A 21086-nucleotide genomic window follows, 5' to 3' on the forward strand; every position below is an offset into this window, starting at 1 on the left:
ATTTCTCGAACTCAAGCCTATCACGGACATTTATGAAAACATATAATGGTTATCTATGGTTCCAAACGTCATTAAATCACTAGTAGAAAAAGGCTTAATTGCGTCGCTCATTATAGTGTATTTTCGTCGCTTCTATGAGCGACGCAACTGCTCGCGACTTAAATGACTTAAAAGTCATTTGCGTCGCTCCTAGGCGCGACGCAAATAAGAGTCATTTGCGTCGCTCCTTTATAAAGGAGCGACGCAAATAACTCTTCTAATAAACTTGTTTTTTGTTATTTGCGTCACTCCTTTATAAAAGTGCGACGCAAATGACTCTTATTTGCGTCACTTCTTTATAAAGGAGCGACCCAAATAACTCTTCTGATAAACTTCTTTTTATTATTTGCGTCACTCCTTTATTAAGAGCGACGCAAATGACTCTTCTGATAAACTTCTTATTTGTTATTTGCGTCACTTATTTATATAGGAGTGACGCAAATGACTGAGTAGACAATACAAAATTGTTGTATTTGCATCACTTGTTTGTTTAATGAGTGACGCAAATGAGGTGAATTTTTTTTTTAAAAATTATAATAATTGCCTTGTATATGTTTGTAGTACCTGTTTTCCTTGCTAGTGGTATAAAGTAATATGCTAACGCTAATAATTGAAATTAAAATGCAATATTATTGAATTTAAATGTAAATTTCAGCAGAGTCTCAAAATTTTACAACTCAAAATTATTGATATCATCAACCAACACAAGAACAAAGACCAACCCAAAATGTTGGTACCCCAAATACATTCATTTCAAGCCTAAGAACTAAAACAAAAAAAAAGTCTAACAAACAAATGGATTTAGCTAAGTTTAAATCTAAATTTCAACATTGATCATGAAATAGTTTGACTAAATATCTCGAACCTCATTTATCTCCTCCCCATTATAAGGTATTGTTCTTCAAAAATCCTGTTAACACAACACAAAAACAAAAACTAATCAATTCAAGAGTGTAGCCAATTTAAAATAAATTGATGAATTAGTAGTGAAAGATCTGACAACACATACTAACAAGATCCTCATTACTACGGTGATGTTGAACTGTTTCAAACATATAGTACACGACATAGTAGCCACATCTCACTTCCTCCCAATTTTTGATGATACTACACGCTCGCATCATAGCCACAAAGTCAATAGACTCATTCAACTCATTTCAAACAAGATAAAACCTAAGCATGAAAAATAAGAATACTAATCATATCATTCTCACCACATTTTAAAGAGAAAAACATCTCGGATTAGAACTTAATTCACAACTTTAAAGAGAAAAACAGGCCATTATATTCAGTTTTGATAAATTTATATCCATGATTTAAGGATCATACATATATTAAATCAAAATCAATCTTCTTCAATAATTCTTCCTGTAAATTCTGCAATTGCAACTATTACAGTAACTAATCCGAGATTTTTAGTAACGTATTATTCGAATTTTGCATTCTTTACAATGTTAGCATCATTCATTGACTCCAGAGTAAGATCATGATATCTTCGATTCGAACACTTGGTGATGAGGACTACTAAAGATTAGATTTCAGCTAGAACTCTACAGAGTTAATATACTGCTGGAAGGTTGGGTGATTATTTCATTATTTGATTAATAACATACACAAATACTATGGACCAATTTAAGCTACAATTGCTATTAATCACGGCCCTAATAAGTTTAGTCCTGTTTTACCAAAGTTTATATTTCTAGCTTAAACATGTTCATTGTACCTGTCTTCTCGTAGACAAAACAAAATGAAAAATTGCAGTGCTATTATTCTCTTAAAAATACGAAATGCAAAAACAGAATGTCATCAACTCATAATCACTTTATCAGTAAGTAGTAATTAACATCATCATTTCAATTTGAGGTAAAAAAATATCATACACAAAACAAAGGAATAACATTGTGTCATTATTTTGACTACTTCTCTTAAAATTCTTATTCAGTAATGAAGAACTAGATTATGCCGCTTTAATTGTAATTTTTTTTTTTAAAAACTTCAATTGTAATGTTAAATTACTTTTAATATGAGAGAAATCAAGTAAGAAATTAATTATTACCTCAAATTATAGAACAACTAAACCAGAAAATTCACTGAATAACAATAAGATTAGAGTTAATTTAAATATAAGAGAGAGAAACCTTGACATTATCCCCTGCAATTCACAAACAACTCAACAACAAAATAGCTATCTGCAAAAAATTTCCCACTACACTAGGCCAGACCACCGCACTCACCATCAACCACAAGCACCTGCTGCATACCTGCACCAAGTAATTCACTAATCTAACTTTATATCTAGATACAAACACTCGACCAAACAAGAAAAAGTCAATATAATTAAGCAATACTCTAGAAGTAATTCTGATATAGAAACAAATACTTTATTTTTATAATGGAAAATCTACTAATTTTGTAATAAGAATCTATTATTACACTAAATCAATAATCTGACAAATTCCAATCAACATATAACAAACTAAACAGAAATTCAACTATAACACCAAATTAATTTTTTAATTTCACGCCAAAATCAATACACACTCATGAAATTAAATTTTGACCCTACATCATCTACTAAGTTAAAAATTCTTATAAAATTAAAATCATTTCGCAACTCTAAATTACAGTAAAATTAAAAACATCATATAAATCAATAGCATAAAACGATAATTTAATAAAATAATTTAAATCAATCAAAATTAAATCATTTTGCACTTCTTATTACCTAAAACGATAATTTCTCACCTCTTATTACTGTAACCATCTCCACTGCTTCCCCTGCTAACCATCAACAGCAACACCAACAAGCAGCAATCCCTTGCTAGCCTCGATGTAGAGTATTTCATCTCGATTATCAGCGGTTTTAATAGTTCGAATTTCGTGGGGGTTTTGGTCGATTTTTGCTCAAAAATAGGGTGTTTTTCCTCGGATTTGCTTGAAAATGGGGGGTTTTGGCTTGGAAATTTTGGGATTTTCAATTACTGGTTGAATTTATTGATTTTGGGGTCAAATTTGTTGTTTTGGGGTCGAATTTATCAGGGTTTTGCTGTTGAATTCGCTAGGGTTTTGCAGTACGAACGACAACAAGGCAGCGCTGAAGATTCGGCTATTTAGACAAATTTCTTGAGGTTTTGATGTTGAATTTTAGGGAATTTTTCAGTTGAAGCTGCTAGGGTTTTGAAGTTCGAACGGCGACAGGCAGCAAGAGTGTTTTATATTGAATGTGAGGAAGAGTTGAGTGGATTGTAATTGTAATAGTCATTTGCGTCACTCAATAAGGAAAGAAGTGACACAATTTACTCACAAAGCTATTTGCGTCACCTGTTAATAAATGAGCGACGCAAATAACATTATCTTTTGCGTCGTTTTTATTTATGAAAGCGACGCAAATATGAGTAAGCTGAAATATATCAGTCTTTTGCTTCGCTTTGTAGTTAATGTGCGACGCAAATTACTTATAGTGAAGCTAAAATATATTATTTGCGTCATTTGTTTCTACGAGTGACGCAAATAAGGTGACGCAAATGAGCATTTTTCTACTAGTGAATGACCCTAAAATGTATCCTCTAGGGTCTCAAGACTTTTCTCCACTGGACCACTTAACGTTAAAAATTACTCAAAAAACGTGGATAAAATTTGAAATATTTTGACCTTTTTTGCCCGGAAATAAAATTTGCCGAGATGTTTACCATGATCCCTAATACCCTCCGGGAGTCGAGTTGTGTGGTGTAACCATCTGATTTTCCTTTAAATTTGCACCGATTTCGTGAACTCAAGCCTACCACAAACATTTATGACATCATATAATGGTCATATATGGTTCCAAACGTCATTATATGACCCTAAAATGTATCCTCTAGGGTCTCAAGACTTTTCTCCACTGGACCCTGTAACGTCAAAAATTCCTTAAAAAGTGTGGATAATAGCCTTTAATTTTGGAATTTTTTGAACTTTTTTTGTCCGGAAATAAAAATTTCCGAGATTTTTACCATATTCCCTAATAACCCTCTGGGATTCCAATTGGGTTTGTGGAACCATCTAAATTGCCTTAAAACGCTCAATTTTCCCATTCAAAACTTGCACCGATTTCATTAAACTCAAGCCTACCACGGACATTTATGACAACATGTAATGGTTATATATGGCTCCAAACGCCATTATATGATTCTAAAATGTATTTTCTAGGGTATCAAGAATTTTCGCCACCGGGCCCGTAACGTCAAAAGTTCCCCAAAAAGCGTGAATAATAGCCTTCAATTTTGGAATTTTTTGACCTTTTTTTACCTGGAAATAAAAATTGCTGAGAAGTTTACCGTGGTCCCCAATACCCTCTGGGAGTCCAACTGGGTGGGTGGAACCATCTATTTTGCCTTAAAAACGCTCAATTTGCTCGTTTGAAATTTGCCCCGATTTCGTTAACTCTAGCCTACCCGGACATTTATGACAACATATAATGGTCATATATGGTTTCAAAAGTCATTATATGATCCTAAAATGTATCCTTTAGGGTTTCAAGACTTTTCTCCACAGGCCCCGTAACGTCAAAAATTCCTAAAAAAAAAAAACCGTGGATAATAAGCCTTCAATTTTGGAAATTTTTGAAATATTTTTTTTTGTCCGGAAATAAAAATTGCCGAGATGCTTACCTTGGTCCCCAATACCCTCCGGAGTCCAATTGGTGGGTGGAACCATCTAATTTTTCTTGAAACGCTCAATATGCCCATTTGAAACTTGCACCTATTTCGTGAACTCAATTTGCCCGTTTAAAACTTGCACCAATTTCGTGAACGTTCAATAGTAAAATTTGGTAAATTTTCTAAGGTTATAAACTAATAAATGTATGCATTAATAATCCTTACTCATCAGTCTCATCACAAACGACGCCTCAAGTACATGACATATACTGTTTTTAAAAAAAAAAAATACAAGACATATATAGGAACAACAAGATCAAAACATTGCATACTCTTGAAATCATTATAAGGATTTATCATTAATTTTTATTAAGATGATAAATGTCCAGGTTATAGCAAAGCCAAGCCAAGCAAAGCAATGCGAGGGACATACCACACACGTACATTTTTTTTTTGGTCACAACTTAGCACACTAAGTCGCTTGTGTTATTCCGAATATTATATTACATACGAGTATTATACATAATTTGTTATGAAGTATACTTCTTGATATGCAATAGGGAAATCTATGGTCCCCCTGGGCTGTTGATACTGAAGGTAGAATTGACTACAGCCACCCCTTAATTAAAACCCTAAAATAGGGGAAATTGAGGTTATATGGGTGTACTTAGTGGTAGTTGGGGCTAAGTGAGTGTAATTAACTAGTTATTAGAGGTAATTGTGTTGTATGGACATTGGTTCTGGGCCTCATTAACAAATAATGTTCATAAAAAGTGTTTTTCTTTTTTGAATTATAAGGTAGTTAAGGTGCATTCTATTCACCTGATTTTTATTTATCTAAACTTATCTAATCTTATCTGAACTTGTCTTAACGCATCTAAACTTATATGAATTATCACAATTTATCTGAACTTATTTTTTCTGAACTTATCTAATCTGAACTTATTAATTAACCCTTATTTGAACTTATTCGAACTTATTTTTCCTGAAATAAATGGAAATAAGGTGAATAAAACAGGGCCTTATTTGCAAAATGAGTGTTTTTTATTGGGAGTAAATGTATACATACCCTATTAGGCTCACCAGGGGTGTCGGGTTTGGACCAAGACAGTATCCATCCAAGGGCAAGAGGAGTTGCATCACGCTCGAGACCATACAAGAGCGCCCCCTTAGAGCCCTTGTGCACAAACACAGCCCCATCACCTCCGTTGATGTAATCAGGAAGCCTCGCCATAAAATTCCCAATCCAACTATGGTTTCTGTACGACCTCATTCGTTGTCCGAAACTGCTTCTGATGGAGACCACTGCCATTGCTTGAATCTGATTATTGCTTATGTTGTTTGTCATTATGTAGTTCTTTGCGTCTTTCATCCCCTCTTCCATCATCGCCTTTTCTTTCTCACCCATCACATTGTCCCTTTTCTGTTGCACAGACGACGCCATTCTTCTTCAATTCTGTTACATTTCTCACAAAATTATCTGTTAATGTATGAATAGTGAAAAAAAAAACAGATTAATTAAGTGCAGATACTGTATCATTTTATTTTTGTAAGTCTTTTGTACCGAAGCTTCTAGCATAGTCGTCGACTACGGATGACTATGGTTAACTAAAATAAAAGACTAAATTTCAGCTATTCGATGTTTTCAATTGCTTAATCTATCCTTCTAAATTTTTTTTAGTTACACATCATTTAAGTCATAGCGATCAATTTCGATGACGTACATGTGAATTAATTAACAACATGAGTCAACATAAATATTGACCTACATACATATTCTTTAATTGCACTTTTTAAACGATTAAAATTTCACAACATATATCACTTATATTAGTATCAATGAATTTGATCTGAGTGTAATGAAAATGCCAGGGGCTAAAACAAGGGGTGAAAAGAGAGAGCGTACCTTAATTGAAATAGTATATATGTTACAGATTAATTAAAATTTGAGGATATGTAAGGCCAGAGGACAAAAGGATTGTCTATTTATAGACAACTGGCGATATATGAGGATAATCATGCATGCATTATTGAAATGATCTAGCTTTAATTTGAATTAAAAAAAATAAAAAAGAAAAAAAGAAAAAAAAGAAGAATAAGAATATCTTTATAAATGATGAAGAATTTAAATAGATATATTAGAAAATTTTATTCATTGAAGCATTATTTATGCGTTAATACACGTATTTTTTCTTTGTTTTCACAATAGCAAAGGCAACAACAAACCAACACTTTTGTCAAAAAAAAAAATAATAATAATAATTAGAGATGGTAAAACGACATCTTCTTGCTATGTTGTTCGCCCTTTGAACCTGTTCTCTTGGGACTTTGAGAATTGCACACCTGTTATTACACGTTCTCGGTGTGTAAGAAAACTCACAAAATTAAAGAAAAAAATATATGCAAGGGTTTGCAACTGAGTTAGCTAATTGTCGGTAATCGATCTCTAGCAAGCAAACTAAGATTTGACTATAGTAATTCGGTCGAACCTACTATTACTTATGAACAATTGAACCATGTAGGATTGTATCTTAGCTTTAAGCACCGTAGGGCTGTAGGACTGATTTTAGCCATCGGGAATTGGCTATTTTCTTGTTGTGAAAATTAATCGAATTTTCTGTTTAAGAAAATTCAAAAACAAATGCATGAAGTATCACACTTTATGAAGTCAAAGGATATAGTATTCCGTAGTATTTGTGGAGAAGAATCAATTTTTAGCTAGGTTTGCATCCGATTCTTCAAAATTAATTTGTAATGGGTATCATATTCTTTGATATTGGAGAATTAATCCTGCCACTAATATTACTTTGTAATTTACTAAGGGTTATTTTTTTGATAATGGTCCTCCAAAAAAAGGAATTAATTTTAAGGCCCAATAGTTTACAACTAAATAACAATAAGTCAATTTAGCCAAGTTTGCGGGATAGACATTTTAAGAGGAGGAACGAGTATCGTTGTAATTGTCATCTTTTAAGTCTGCATCCTATAGCCGACCACAAGTTTTTTTTTGACACCTTTCCAAAATGCCTCGTATTAATATAGTGTAGTCTGATTGCTCATGCAGTCTCACTTATATGAAAGTCTTCTGATTCTTATTTTTTTCATGTGGGACTTGAATTTGTTGAAAGGAACACCTTCAATTCAGAGTTTCCCATCGAGCATAATAATGAGTTAGGTTTGGCAAATGGATGAGATATGACAATGCATTGAATAGCTTAATTGACCATTTTCTAGGATATCTTTGACTTGGGTGGCCTGGCTTGTGTTACTAGCCTTTTTCTTGGTGTCTTGATAAATCAAAAGGCAACATACAATATTTTGTTCGTTTCTTTGCGAAAGCAGCTAGATCGAGTATCGTTCGATGCAACTGTACGTGGCTTGTAATTTAAAATGTTAAAGCAATTGCATGCTTGGTAATTTATAAAGGGTTCATCATTTATGCGCTAGGTATGCAACTCATTTCTTTTAGTTATTCTGAGATACATTGCTCAAAACCTGCAAAACCCGGTGTTACATAGGAGAACGGAACACATTGAACTGAATCGTCATTTTGTGACAGGCATTATCAAAGATAGGATGATTTCAATTGCTCTGGTGCAAAGGGAATTTGAGATCGTCATGCTTCTAACTTGAGGGAGGTGCATATTGATAAAATCAGGGGCGGAGCTAGAAGGGGACGAGTGGGGACACTTGTCCCCCCATTTTCAAAAAAAAAAATTAAAAAAAAAAAATTAAAAAAAAAAAAAAAAAAAAAAATGCAATTACTTTCCAGCCAGCCAAAGCCAAACCCTAAGTTTTTCAATTTTCAATTTCTCTCTCTTCGTCTTCGATTCGCCCAATCGCCCTCGCTAGTCGCCTTCGTCCGTTCGCCACTTCGCCGGCAGTCTGTTCGTCCACCGTTCGCAGCAGTGACGAGGTTCAACAGCCGCCCTTGAGCCTTCGTCCTTCCTCCTTCGTGACTTCGTGTGTTCGTGAAATCGTGACTTCGTCTGTTCGCCTACTCGCCTAGCCGTCTGTTCGTCCACCGTTCGCCGGCAGTTCCCCCCTGGTGACGAGGTTCAACAGCCGCCCTTCAGCCCTTGAGCCTTCGTCCTTCGTGAATCGTGACAGCCGTGAGCCCGTGACTTCGTGAGTTCGTCTGTTCGTGTCTTCGTGAGTTCGTGACAGCGTGACAGCGTGACTTCGAGTCTTCGATCGACACTTCGTCTGTTCGTCATATGCATTTCAATGGAGGTATGAATCAATGAATGTTTAATTCTGAATTTCATATTTTTATTACTTGTTTAAATGTTTAATTGTTTATATTTTTATTGTGAATTTGTCATTTGTGGCCTTGTGGGTATTGATTATTGAATAATTTGAATTGATAAATGATTATTGATTTATATTTGTTTGAATGTTTGATTGTTTCCCCTGTTAGAGTTTTTGGTTGTTTTTGTGAAATGTGAATTTAAATTTATTAATTATTGTAAATTATTGAAATGTGTAGTTGAATTAGAAATTTAAAATCTTAGCCTCTTAGGTTTTGTTATTATGTAATGATGTGGATTGTGGTCTTGTGGAAATTGATATATAATTTTCGATTTAATTAGTGTGGTCTTGTGGAAATTGATATATAATTTTCGATTTAATTAGGAAATGTCAAACGATTCACCAAATTCAAACAAATCAAAGGCAACTAAACAACCCGATCTTCGACAATTCTTGTTTAAAAGAACGAAACTCAATGAAAATGAGTCCAATGAAAATGAGTCCAATAACTCACCTTCATTTAGCTCCCCTCAAAGTCAAGAAAATAGTATGGAAATGGGTGGTTCAAGTAATAGTAATGTACCATTAGAGGAAGATTTGGTGTATGATGTTGAACTTCTTCCTCATGATCCGGGAAAAAAGAATAAACATTATGGATTACCCCGCAAATGAACGAAATGCTGTTAGGAGGGTTATATTCTTAAAAAAACCTTGCCAACCAAAAACTCATGACTTCCCTACAAGACAAGTGTCTGGTTTGCGTCGCTTTAGTGTTCATTGGTTCAACAAATGGGATTGGCTTGAATATAGTATTGAAAAAGATGCTGCATTTTGTTTGTATGTTACTTGTTCAAGAATGAAGTTGGTATTAAACCGGGGGGTGATGCATTTGTTGATGGAGGGTTTAGGGCATGGAATAAACCGGAAAAGATTTGAGAAGCATGTTGGTGGAATTAAAAGTGCTCATAATCTTGCTTATGAGAAATATGTGAATTTAAGAGATGAAAAAAAGAAATCAATCTTGAATGTGATTGACAATGCAAGTGATGTGATTAAAAGTGAATATTTTATCCGCTTGAAAGCATCTTTATCTTGTTTAAGATTTCTTTTGGGGCAAGGTTTGGCATTTCGTGGACATGATGAAAGTGGGGAGTCATATAATAGGGGTAATTTCCTTGAGCTTTGTGTGTGAGTTTTTTTTTTGTTTTTTTTTTTTGTTAAGCTTTTCGTAAGTTAAGCATTTTGTCCCCCCAAGTTGAAAAATCCTGGCTCCGCCACTGGATAAAATTAGTGTTCTAGATTTACGAGAGGTTTTTATATATTAAAGGAGTGTGTGTGAATAATGTCCATTTCCAAGCGTGCAAATATATAGATATATTTTATGATTTTTTTACCTAGTTAAGTGGACGAGGAATTTAGGGTATATTGTATATACAATTATATATACTACAACCATTTATATTATTAGCAACATCTATCAAAAATATAGATGTTTCATATGTATATTCTTTGCAACTATTATTTTCCTTTTTAACCTGTTATTTTCCTAATCTCTCTCCTCATCATATGCCATTAGTCGAAATAGATCGATCTATGTACTATTTTATTTATCTCTTCTTCATTTAACACTCACAAAATAACATTTGTCTAGGACTCCGTGCAACCCCTCTAGAGTTACAAATAATTAGAGATTGTATGTTGAAGTTGAATTAATGAGGACGAGAATTCAATTCAAGACTTATTTATCAAATTATCTTTGTAGCCTTTTATTTTAAATTTGGTTGTTACGTATATATAAGCGATATAATAAGTTTAAATAAACAAGTTAGAAACACACTCAAATAATAAAATATGAAGATTTAGTCATATATATAGCGTAAATATGCTTGCATTACAAGAGAGATCTTTATTTTAATTAAAACAACTACTATGTAGTACGAAGCTTATTATTGTGAAATGCGTACTTGCATAACACAACCAGCAGGAACCTCAATACCTCATTTAGCAAGCCATTTGAATAATAATCATTACATAATAAGCTAATTCGAGAGATATGCAACTAGGGCAAAACCATAGTTTAGAGCATATATCTTCCCTCCTAAAATTGGGTCCTCGTATTCACTTCTATATTCAGACGCATCAAGTTTGACTTTGATAACATTCCAGTCAACTTCTCCCATTGGCCCGGCTTCTACATAAGCCTGTACACAATATAATTTTAACAATCATTAATTCTAGTACATTTTAAAACAGTGCCGGATCTTGGGCCAAAAAGTTAGAGGGCCATGATTTGATCGTTCATTTTTTGCTAAAAAAATTACATTATTTAACCAATATTTGCTCTAACTATTCAATTTATTAGATACCATATTACTTATAACATTTTCTATTTTAAGAAAAAAAAAAGACTAAAATCAGGAAATAGAAATGGGTTTTGGGGGTAATACCGTACCTTCTGTTTTGGAGTGTCAAAAGCCACAAGCCATTTCCTTGCAGTGGAATCAGTACCATCAGCATAAACAATCCCCCCTACAGATCCTTCTGGAAGTGGTCCTCGGTGATCGAACCGGACTTCTTCATCCTGAACTGGAATGAACTCGGGGTAGGACGTCACCGGCTTTCCAGACCAATTATGCTCATCAACCTTTTGCAAGGTTATATTGTCCTTAGTACGGTTTACAAGGAAACCTCGAGTAAGCGATTGCACCTCTGCCTCGACCTTTCCTTCCGAAGCTATTTTAGCCTTTGCTTTTGCCATCACCTCCTCTATTGCAGCTATTTCCTTGTTGCTTAGCACCGATGATGGGACTTGTTCGGTTGAAGCCATGTTTTCTAGTCCATGCATGTTAAACAATAGATCGAATAAATAACTAACATAGTTTGACTTTTTGCTCTATTATTTCCCTATCCTTTATCGAAATTTATAATCATTGTGTTTAATATAATTTTATTGTGTAAAATATTGTTACATATGTAGTATATATTAAAATAAAATTTCATAATATTAACTTTATAATAATTATAATTATTTAAATTTAGTATTATATACTTGTATATATTTTAATGGATTGGATTAAGCTAGTGCATTAACAAATGTGTGATATTTAAATGTGTTACCTCACTATGAAAGATAAGGGAAATAATTTTGGCAATATAAATTGATGAGAAAGTTAGTACATACTTTGTATATTTAGGAATACGAGACATTATGATTACCACCATTATGCTACGCGTACTAATTTAAATTAATTAACCTTATATATACATTTTATTGTGCTAAAATAAACGTCACATAATTTACCTGGCCTAGCAATAAATGATTAGGAGGCAAACTGAGTTACATACCTTAATTAAGTTTGATACTGTTATAGTGAAGAGCGCTACTACTGGATAAAAAACGTATTTGTTGTGAGATGATACAATGCCTATAAGGGCAAATAAACTTCATATTTATAGGAAGGATATGAATCTAAGAACAAGAGCACCTCTAGAAATAATATATAACCTTTTGTTTTTGGGCAAAGGGAAGCTAAGTAATAATGGCGAACTTATTCCCAATCAAAAAGATGTTTTAAAACATGCACACGCACTTACACACATGAAAAAAATAATAATAAGAGAAAGTGAATTTATTCTGTCACCTTATTAATATGTTTTCAAATTAAAATTAATTAACTAAGGCTGGAAAAACAAACTCATTACGGTAGACTTGGTCCTTTAATTTAACATGATAGTTATTATATTTATGATAATATTTGTTGCAGTTTACGATAGATTTTTTATGTATATTTTGTATCCTCATCGTACTAGATTTCCTAACGTGATTAGGATTAATATTGTAAACTCTATATATATATTGATCAATGGTACAACTCTAATTTGAGAAGTTTTCCTAAATTTACCATGGTATCAAAGCCAGCGTGACGCCATCAAGGTCATGACTTTGAATCTCGTCCACCTCCACTTTCAAGTGGAATATTTTGCGCAGGATATGCGGATCAGGGCCTATGCTACAACCACACTTCAAACCCAATGGGCTCTTGTGTGAGGGGGTGTACGTGATAGAGTATAAAACATATTTCTAGAATTCAACATCAGTTTAAGTTTTTTGTTGAGTTGATCCTTTAACACATCATATATGTTTCTTGTCTTGAATAAAATTAATTGATTGAGCTAGTCTCTGCTCAAGTTCTTTGTTGCCCTATTGCTTTACTCGTTCTATATGAGTAGGCATACTTTATTGTTTCATATTCCAAAACTAAGTTTATGTTAGAGAACTACTCAATCAAAAGCTTAAACTAGTAAATGAATTTCAAAATTGATATATATCTCTATCATGCTTCGTCACAATTGAAATTAAAGGGGGTTTTGACCAATGTTTTTTTTTTTTTTGGTCTTCATTAGGTTCTTATGTTAGGCTTTTTAACATGGTCAATAACAACAAATAAGTGTTTGGTAATTGACTTTTTATCTTAATTGAAAAAAGCAGTCTTACTATTTTTTTGCTTCACCTTATTATTTTTCCGCCCTTAATTACTTTTCACTAATTAACACTTCCTCTGTTTTCTTTTAATTGCAACACACCTTTTTAACACGTTTAATTTTTTAGAAATTGATTAGAGTAGGTAAACGAGATATTTTATCAAAATAATTTTAACACCAAGATTAGAGAAGGGTTATTAAAAGTATGTGTATAAATTATTTTGATTAATTTTTCCGTTTACATATTCTAATAATCTATTCCCTAAAGTGCATGCTAAATAAGAAGGTGTTTTGCGTTAAAAAAAAAGACCCTAGAGCTAATTATTAGCTATTATTCCCTCCGTTTTTAATCTTTTTTTGGCCGTTTTTAAATACTTGCTCCATTTTAAATACTTACAATATTTACTTCATTTCTCTTACCTAATGTACCCAACATAAATAATATTTTATTAATTTCATATTATCTCTCCTCTATTCTCTCAACTACTTTTATTATTATTATTTTTTTATATAATTTTTAATATTTTTCCCTACCCCACTACTTCCATATTTTATTACTTTATCCAATTCATAAATAAATGAAGCAAGTATTTCAAAACAGAGGGAGTAGTGGTTAACCGAAACTAATTCGAGTGAAGAGTTCTTTCATCAATCATGTAAACAGACTTCAAAAGCACTTGCCTACTATCAAAAGCCAACCACATTAATCCCTCATCATTGCATCAAAAGTAAATGTTGATCCATGAACTTTCCTTGCAAACACTTGTTTTTTATTCACCTTAGTACCTTTCCCAATAGAATTCTTTTCCCAATAGAATTCTTATTTCCATTTAAAGTCGCTACTTTCAATCTTAGGTCCTTGCTTAGGGTCATTTTATTTCAATTCAAATCAGTTATACCTAGTGTCTCTCCTTATTCTAATAACAAAGTCGTTTCTCTATTCCAACATCTTTCTCAAGAAAATTCTTTTTCTCTAACAAATTAAAGTTGTTTCTTTATTCCAATGTCTTTCCGAAGAAAATTCTAATTCCCTAACAAAGTGGTGTTATCATCTTGGCATATTTGCCGAGATAATGCCTTATCCTCCAACAATGTTTTGCTTCTATCTCAATATAATTAAACTCAATCCATTCCTTCCCTTATACATCAAGTCATTATTGAATCCCCTCTAATGAATCTGACATTTGAAGGAACAATCAACTTCAATTTCAACTACAACGACATCGATTGCAGACACCGGACACATGTTTAGTATGTTTTCCAAGTACCTACATTACACAGAGGATTATAATCTGGAATCATAGAGCATTTCAAACTAGGAAAATTTGTGCAAAAGGACGGTGGTCGATTTTGTTTAAAAGGACCTTTAAAGTAAAAATTAGTGAAAAAGAACTTTTAACGTTGTATTAATTATGTTGTGATAGGGTACTAGGCTGAGTTTTTCGGGTGGTCAATGGCAGAGCTCCGGCATTGACTCTCACGTCTTTTGAAAAATTAACCTCATCTACTTTACAATCAATTGTGTGAAATTGCAAAGCTTTTTATTTCCTTGAAGAAATTCTAGTAAAAGACCTTTTTTAAAACTAAAAATAAATCTCTATAAGTAACCAATCGACTGAGTAACACCTGAATAGAATAACCCTTATAAATAAGTAATCTCGGCCACACAATTAAGCACCGTTAATTTATTTTTTTTGACAAGAGCAACACCATTAATTTTAAAATTTGAAGGGAGAAACAACCCAAGCGTTAAAAGATAAACATAGTGTGTAGTATTCGAAATTAGTGATCGATACAAGCACCTTTATTTAATCGCGTACACTAGTATCGCGTACATTAATAGAGATAATTGGACGTCCTTGTTAGCTAGCTAGTAACGCCCTCTCTGAGTACCTGGCTTGTGCTGAGGATCGATCATCTTGCATTGAACGTTGCAAGAATCAAAGCAGAGTCATCGTTTGGGTTAATTTCAGCGAAGGCCGTGCATCCAGTAGTTTGGTCCGTGTAGTTACTTTCTTTGCTAGATTTATCCAGTTTTTCTTCGATAACATTCCAATCTATGTTGTCGAAGTCCTTTTTATTGCCAGTTTCAACATATACCTGAAACATAAATAAGCTTATGCTTCCTATTAATGATTTTGAAGGACAAATTCGACCCATTGTCATTCATAATCAGACCACATTAGATCAAATTACTAGTGTAAAAATAATTGAAAATTGTACTGTCATCCTTAATATGACTATCATTATACTCTGTTTTTTGCTATTTTTTTTATCAAACTTATTAAAAATTATTTTTCTTTTATAAAAGTACATATTTTTAAATTTCAAATATTGATTATGAGTTTTTTTTTTTTTTAAAAAAAAAACCATTTTTTTAATTAAGTTTGACCGGCAAAAAATAAATAAATAATATCATCCAATCAAAAGTAATTATAGTGTAGTAATCTTAAAGATGACTATTATAGAAACAATAATATCTATAAATAATACGGAGTAGTCGGACTAGATCATACCAGAACAAAATTAAACTTAAAATATTCAAATCAAAATAACTTTATGATCTCGATATATATAAGTTTGAATAGTACTCCGACATATTACCTGGTTGTTGGGAGGAACCGCGCCACCGGTAACAATAGGCGCAGACCAAGCCAAGAGCCATGCACCTTGAGTTGTTTGATTGACCTGGCCATAGTACACTACTGCGCCCTTGGAGCCATAAACAGGGTCCGGCGAATGGCCAAAATTATCTGAAGTTTTGGGGCTCATGCCAGAAGGATAAAAAGAAACCACACTTCCATACCAATCATTGTATTGGAGAAACATCAGCCCAATATCCTTGGTTTCATTACTCATTCCGACCAGCGCAGCTCTATGTCCTTGACGATTGTTCCTTATTATTGGTTTTTCTATCACTTTTGCCTCTGCTTTTTGCATCTCATTTTCCTTGTTTGTTACACATTCCACCTCTATTTGTCTGTTCATGTCTCTCAACGCTAAACTTTGATATGGATCGGCCTGTATTTGATCATTGATATATTTAATTTTTTATGTATTAACGAAAGTATACAGAAAAATAAAGTTTATAAATTCAACAATATTTATAATACTATTTCCAATGACTAACAAATAATACATCATTGTTTAGTCTATAATAAGCTAAGTTCGGTCTATTAGACTGGTTTATTTGTACCTTTTAGCGTTTAAGTTTCAATTCTCACTATGGGCACTTTAAAAGGTAAAAAATGTCATCTCTTACTCTTTTTCCCTGACCACTCTAAAGAGTGAGCATAGCCAGCTAACCCAAACAAGGTTTAAAAATGTCACAACTCTAGTTTGAGTAAGATAAATGGTATAAATTAATTAATGATTTATAATAATACGACATGAGAATGGTATGACATACATGACATGATGATAAAACTAGCAACAATAGCAATACAAATATGTTTCCTTAAAAAATAGCCATAAAATTAACATATGCAAACTAATAATAATAAGCGAGATAAAGAGAACTAACCTTGAGTGTTGAAAATTTGAGACTATATGATGCTGGTTGATAAGGTGTCTCCAGTTCTCCACTATAATTATGCTTTGCGTTGCACTATTTATTGTAGTTTACACTTGAGAGATAAGAGATACGAAGTATTAAAGAACGGAAGGAAAAAAAAAAGTAATGGCTGACATAGGAATTGAATTCCCACACGTTTCCATGAATTTTTAATTCTTTTTGTTTTTTTTTCAAGCAAACCACATGTATCTAATTTTATAACTCAAAAAATATTACTCCGTAATTTGTTTTATATAATGTAAAACTGAGGTAGTATTTTATATCTATTCAAAAATAAATAAATAAAAAGGTAGTATTTTATATTCCTTTTGCTTTTATATCATTTCATTTCAAATATTCCCCTTTAATAAATATATATACTTCCTCCGTTTCTTTTTAGTTGACACGTTTCTTTAGTCATGTTTGTCAATGCATAAATTAAATCGTTAATATCTTTGATTACTGATAAGCAAAAAATATAAAAATTGATATTATAAAAATAATTTGATAAGCAAAAATTATAAAAATTTCCAATATATTCTATTGCTTTCTTTTTCTTTTGCATTTTAATGAGCCTTAGGCTTTTGAAAAATGTTGATAGGGGTATGTGGGGCTTGCACATAAAGGGACCGGTTCCAACTTTACTTAAATTTTCGTCAATAGGAGAAAATTTTGCAATGGTTTGTAGCCATTGTAATTATTAAATTATGGTCATACATTTGTCAATATAATTCCATGTCATTCATTAAGTTGACTTAGGGATGTTCTGCTCAGCTTAATTTCAGTTCACTTCAATTCCTAATTTCCTTCTCTCATAAACAATTCATTTCAGCTCTATTTAGTTTAGTTTAGTTCAGCCTCAATAAGTCCAGTTCAATTTATTTAATTTGTTTGTAGTAAAATCGAAACAGACCCTTTTGAACAACTTTTACTTTAATTATGTAGTAAAAATATTGGTTTCTCTTTCTCAAAATCAAACAATTGCAATTTCTCCTTTCTCTCTAATCTCTCTAGTCCTCATGATGCTCCAAAATCAAAACTACATCTGCCAAAATTCCATCAATCTTCATCTCCTCTCACCTTTCTTCTATTTTTGTGATTTTATGTGCTACCATAGTACCATGAATAATTTATTGATGCTATTTGATTATAACTAATCTGATCCGATCGAACTCCTAACGTTATACATATAGTGTATGGAAATTAAATTCCAATTTCTCATCAAGACCACATGTCAAGGCTGTAATTATTGTTGGAACTATTCGTCGATGGAGAAGCAGTTATGAATAAATGGAGATTTAGCGTTTTTTTAATGCTAAAAGTAGTTTTATTTAGATTAATTTTGCTTAGGGTTAAAATAAATAAATAAATAAATAAAATCATAGTAGTTAAACATATGAATGGATAAGATCTTCTCCTTCAAAATAGAGGGTTTAGAACAAAAAGTAATATAGTGATCATAATTTTTATTTATGTAGCCATTGAATACTCTTTCCCATCAATAGGATTACTACATTACTAAAATTACAATACAAACAATAAATGATGCTAATAATATTACTGTATACAGAAATCTGTTATAAAGTCAATTCCATACATACTAATTATCTCACGTATGAAAACTTCATGCACTATATAATAGATATTCACATAGTTTTACATGCGGTCAACCATCATATATGGGGTTACTTTGTTAAATTAGTGCTACAGGGATTAACTACATGGGTTATTTTGTCAGTGTGTTAAGCTGTGTATTTAGTAGTGTATTGTATAGTTAGCTCTTTGGGCTATATGTGCTTATAAGCCCGATTTATTTTGTATATATACGCTGATCTACAGTAATACAAACCACGGAAAATTAATTCGTGACATGATATCGGAGCTTCTACATTCTAAACCCTAAAAACCCTTTAAAAAAAATTCTATTCTCGCTAATTTTCACTAATCGACATGGGTGAAGAAGGCAAGATTTTAATCATTTTATTAAAAATTACTAATAACACTGTAGCATCAGCATTAGCAACAGTTTCAGTGAAGGTCAGGCCTCCAAGAGTTAAGATTTTACAACCCATTAACATACTTAGCGGTACCATATTCAAAGAGCTAGGGGACAAGGCTGCTAGCAGAAAAAATTACATCATTTAGATTTTAGACTATCCAGAGGCTTATCCCTACTAAGCTTTGGATGAATCCTACAAAAGGCGATTGATATCTCCGGCTTCTATCTAGTCATCCTAGCAACTTGATTAGCTTCACACACTTGGTCCTGCGACCCTTGCCTTAATGATAGCCTACGTACCTAGCTGCTAGAGGAGTTCCCTACATTCATCATATATGCATTACTGAGCTCATCCCACACTTTAGAGCAAAGAGTGACACGCACCTTGAATAGCAAATCAAAGTGCAAGCAATAACCGTAGTAATGAGTAAAAGTTCCAAGTGTAATAATGCATGTCTAGCCAAAATGATGGACAAAGGTAAAATTAGAGGCTAAGGGCATGTTCTCTTACGTTGAAATTCAATTCAATTCAATTCAGTTCAGTTCAGTTCAGCTCCTAATTTCCTTCTCTTATAAAATATTCATTTCAGTTTAGTTCAGTTCAACTCAGTTCAGTTCAGTTCAGTTCAGCTGAGTTCGGTAAATGAGAACAGGCCCTAAGTATAGTAAAGAGAAAATAAAAATTAGGGATAAAAGCATGAAACTAATAATAACGTAGGGCTCATTATTATTGAAGTAGTAAATAGATATAACATAGATGTGCATGCATGGTACGTAGCTAGTTAGCTAGCTAGGAAAGAAACTAACTGTTGAATTGACTACCTTAATATTTTGATGATTGACTTACATAAAACAAACTCTGACTAATGATGTTTATGAGTCTTGGTTGAACAGAAAGATTCAGGTACACAAATACATGTTCCGGAGTAGGAACAACAAAGTTTGGAAGACTTGATGATGAATGCAAGCTTTCAAGATGTCCTCACAACTCTATATACTTAGTTACTCAGTGTATGAACTTAAGAAACAAAAGTGTTGGAAGGAACTAAGAAGAAACATGAAGTTCCTGAAGGAACCTGAAGTTCCTGAAGGAACTTGACGACTGACGGATGACTCAGAAAAGTTTTTAACAGTTTTCAAAATCCTTAATTTAAGGAAGAGATAAAATCAGTTTGAAAATATTGGGATAAAATCAGTTGAAAAGATTTATTTTATAAATAAATAAAATCTAAATAATTCTTTAATTTAAAAGATAAATTTATTTTAAATTAATTAATTGTTTAAATATCTTTTTAATAAATAAATATTTATCTTTTTTAATAATTTTTCTTTTAAACTGATTTTTGACTTGGTAAAATTCTGTTTGCTTAAAAACAGGATGCACGTTGGATTTGGGAGTCAAGTTAGTGAAATCATGGTTCTCAACTTCCTCCACTTACATCCCAACTTCCCAGTATAGGTGAACGTGGGATTGAGGGGGAAGTAGGAACATGATGGAAGCTTGGATAATCTCCCTATAAAAACAGATCAACGTTAAGTTTTGAAAGTGTGGAAAAACAATTTTAAGTACTCTGAGCATAGAGTTTCAAAGTGTTTAAAAGAGAAGTTCCTTCCACCCTTAGTCTCTTAAGTTCTTTAAGAAATACTTGTAATCATTGTGTAATTGGGTTTGGGTTGTGAGAGTTGTAAAGTGTGAGATTTGAGAGAGTTGTTTACACTGTACAAGTGATTCGGAGTAGAATCACAAAGTGTGAGAAACTGTGATTGAGGGATCACAGTTGGGTAACTTGAGTTCCTCACGGAACTTGAGTCTAGGCAACGTATTAGTGATTGTAAATCATTTTTACATAGTGAATTTATTCATTGCCTATCTCAGTGTCTTTTCTTAGTAGTAGATTTAATTCCGCAAAATTTACCATAGTCTACATACACTACAATTCACCCCCCCTCTTGTAGTATACATTGTTCTATCAATTGGTATCAGAGCAAGGAACTCGGAAAAGCAGGAAGCCCTGTCGAGTCAAGTTCCTGGAGGAACAATGTCAAAGGACGAGAGACTAGCTGAAGGTTACTCTACACAAAGACCACCACTCTTCAATGGGAAGTACTATGCCTATTGAAGACAAGG

The 21086-nt window shown here is 32.7% G+C and overlaps 3 protein-coding genes across 5 annotated transcripts; all 3 read right to left on the bottom strand.

Moving 5' to 3' along the window:
• Nucleotides 1–707: 707 nt before the first annotated feature.
• On the bottom strand, nucleotides 708–7232 carry LOC110703575. 3 transcript variants are annotated; one of them, XM_021881355.1, is made up of 4 exons: nucleotides 6580–6671; nucleotides 5743–6129; nucleotides 2178–2300; nucleotides 708–949 (listed from the first exon to the last, which is right to left on the bottom strand). In XM_021881355.1, the coding sequence occupies exons 2-3, from the start codon at nucleotides 6115–6117 to the stop codon at nucleotides 2199–2201; spliced, it is 477 nt and encodes a 158-aa protein (XP_021737047.1). In that variant the 5' UTR covers nucleotides 6118–6129; nucleotides 6580–6671; the 3' UTR covers nucleotides 708–949; nucleotides 2178–2198. The 3 variants fall into 3 exon arrangements, 2 of the variants coding, with proteins under 2 accessions (XP_021737047.1, XP_021737048.1); XM_021881356.1 differs by lacking the exon at nucleotides 2178–2300; XR_002507701.1 differs by lacking the exons at nucleotides 708–949; nucleotides 2178–2300 and adding an exon at nucleotides 4519–4590 and having other exon boundaries at nucleotides 4686–6129; nucleotides 6580–7232.
• A 3534-nt stretch (nucleotides 7233–10766) lies between these two features.
• LOC110703576 lies at nucleotides 10767–12407 on the bottom strand. The gene is made up of 3 exons (XM_021881357.1): nucleotides 12270–12407; nucleotides 11377–11756; nucleotides 10767–11125 (listed from the first exon to the last, which is right to left on the bottom strand). Exons 2-3 carry the CDS (start codon nucleotides 11749–11751, stop codon nucleotides 10964–10966), a joined length of 537 nt encoding a protein of 178 aa, XP_021737049.1. The 5' UTR covers nucleotides 11752–11756; nucleotides 12270–12407; the 3' UTR covers nucleotides 10767–10963.
• Nucleotides 12408–15022: 2615 nt separating this feature from the next.
• Nucleotides 15023–17150, bottom strand: LOC110703577 (jasmonate-induced protein homolog). Its single transcript, XM_021881358.1, has 3 exons — nucleotides 16930–17150; nucleotides 16011–16427; nucleotides 15023–15506 (listed from the first exon to the last, which is right to left on the bottom strand). The coding sequence occupies exons 2-3, from the start codon at nucleotides 16392–16394 to the stop codon at nucleotides 15321–15323; spliced, it is 570 nt and encodes a 189-aa protein (XP_021737050.1). The 5' UTR covers nucleotides 16395–16427; nucleotides 16930–17150; the 3' UTR covers nucleotides 15023–15320.
• Between the last annotated feature and the right edge of the window lie 3936 nt (nucleotides 17151–21086).

Source organism: Chenopodium quinoa, unplaced genomic scaffold, assembly GCF_001683475.1.
Source record: "Chenopodium quinoa cultivar QQ74 unplaced genomic scaffold, ASM168347v1, whole genome shotgun sequence".
In the NCBI taxonomy this organism is placed as follows: Eukaryota; Viridiplantae; Streptophyta; class Magnoliopsida; order Caryophyllales; family Amaranthaceae; genus Chenopodium; species Chenopodium quinoa.

Excerpts from the sequence above, each read along its gene's own strand:
- LOC110703575 (XM_021881355.1), bottom strand. The coding sequence starts at position 6,117 with ATGGCGTCGTCTGTGCAACAGAAAAGGGACAATGTGATGGGTGAGAAA. Across the intron at positions 2,301-5,742 it reads CCCCTGGTGAGCCTAATAGG|GTATGCAGCAGGTGCTTGTG; the intron begins GTATGTATACAT and ends TACTTGGTGCAG.
- LOC110703576 (XM_021881357.1), bottom strand. The coding sequence starts at position 11,751 with ATGGCTTCAACCGAACAAGTCCCATCATCGGTGCTAAGCAACAAGGAA. Across the intron at positions 11,126-11,376 it reads TTGACACTCCAAAACAGAAG|GCTTATGTAGAAGCCGGGCC; the intron begins GTACGGTATTAC and ends TATTGTGTACAG.
- LOC110703577 (XM_021881358.1), bottom strand. The coding sequence starts at position 16,394 with ATGAACAGACAAATAGAGGTGGAATGTGTAACAAACAAGGAAAATGAG. Across the intron at positions 15,507-16,010 it reads CGGTTCCTCCCAACAACCAG|GTATATGTTGAAACTGGCAA; the intron begins GTAATATGTCGG and ends TTTATGTTTCAG.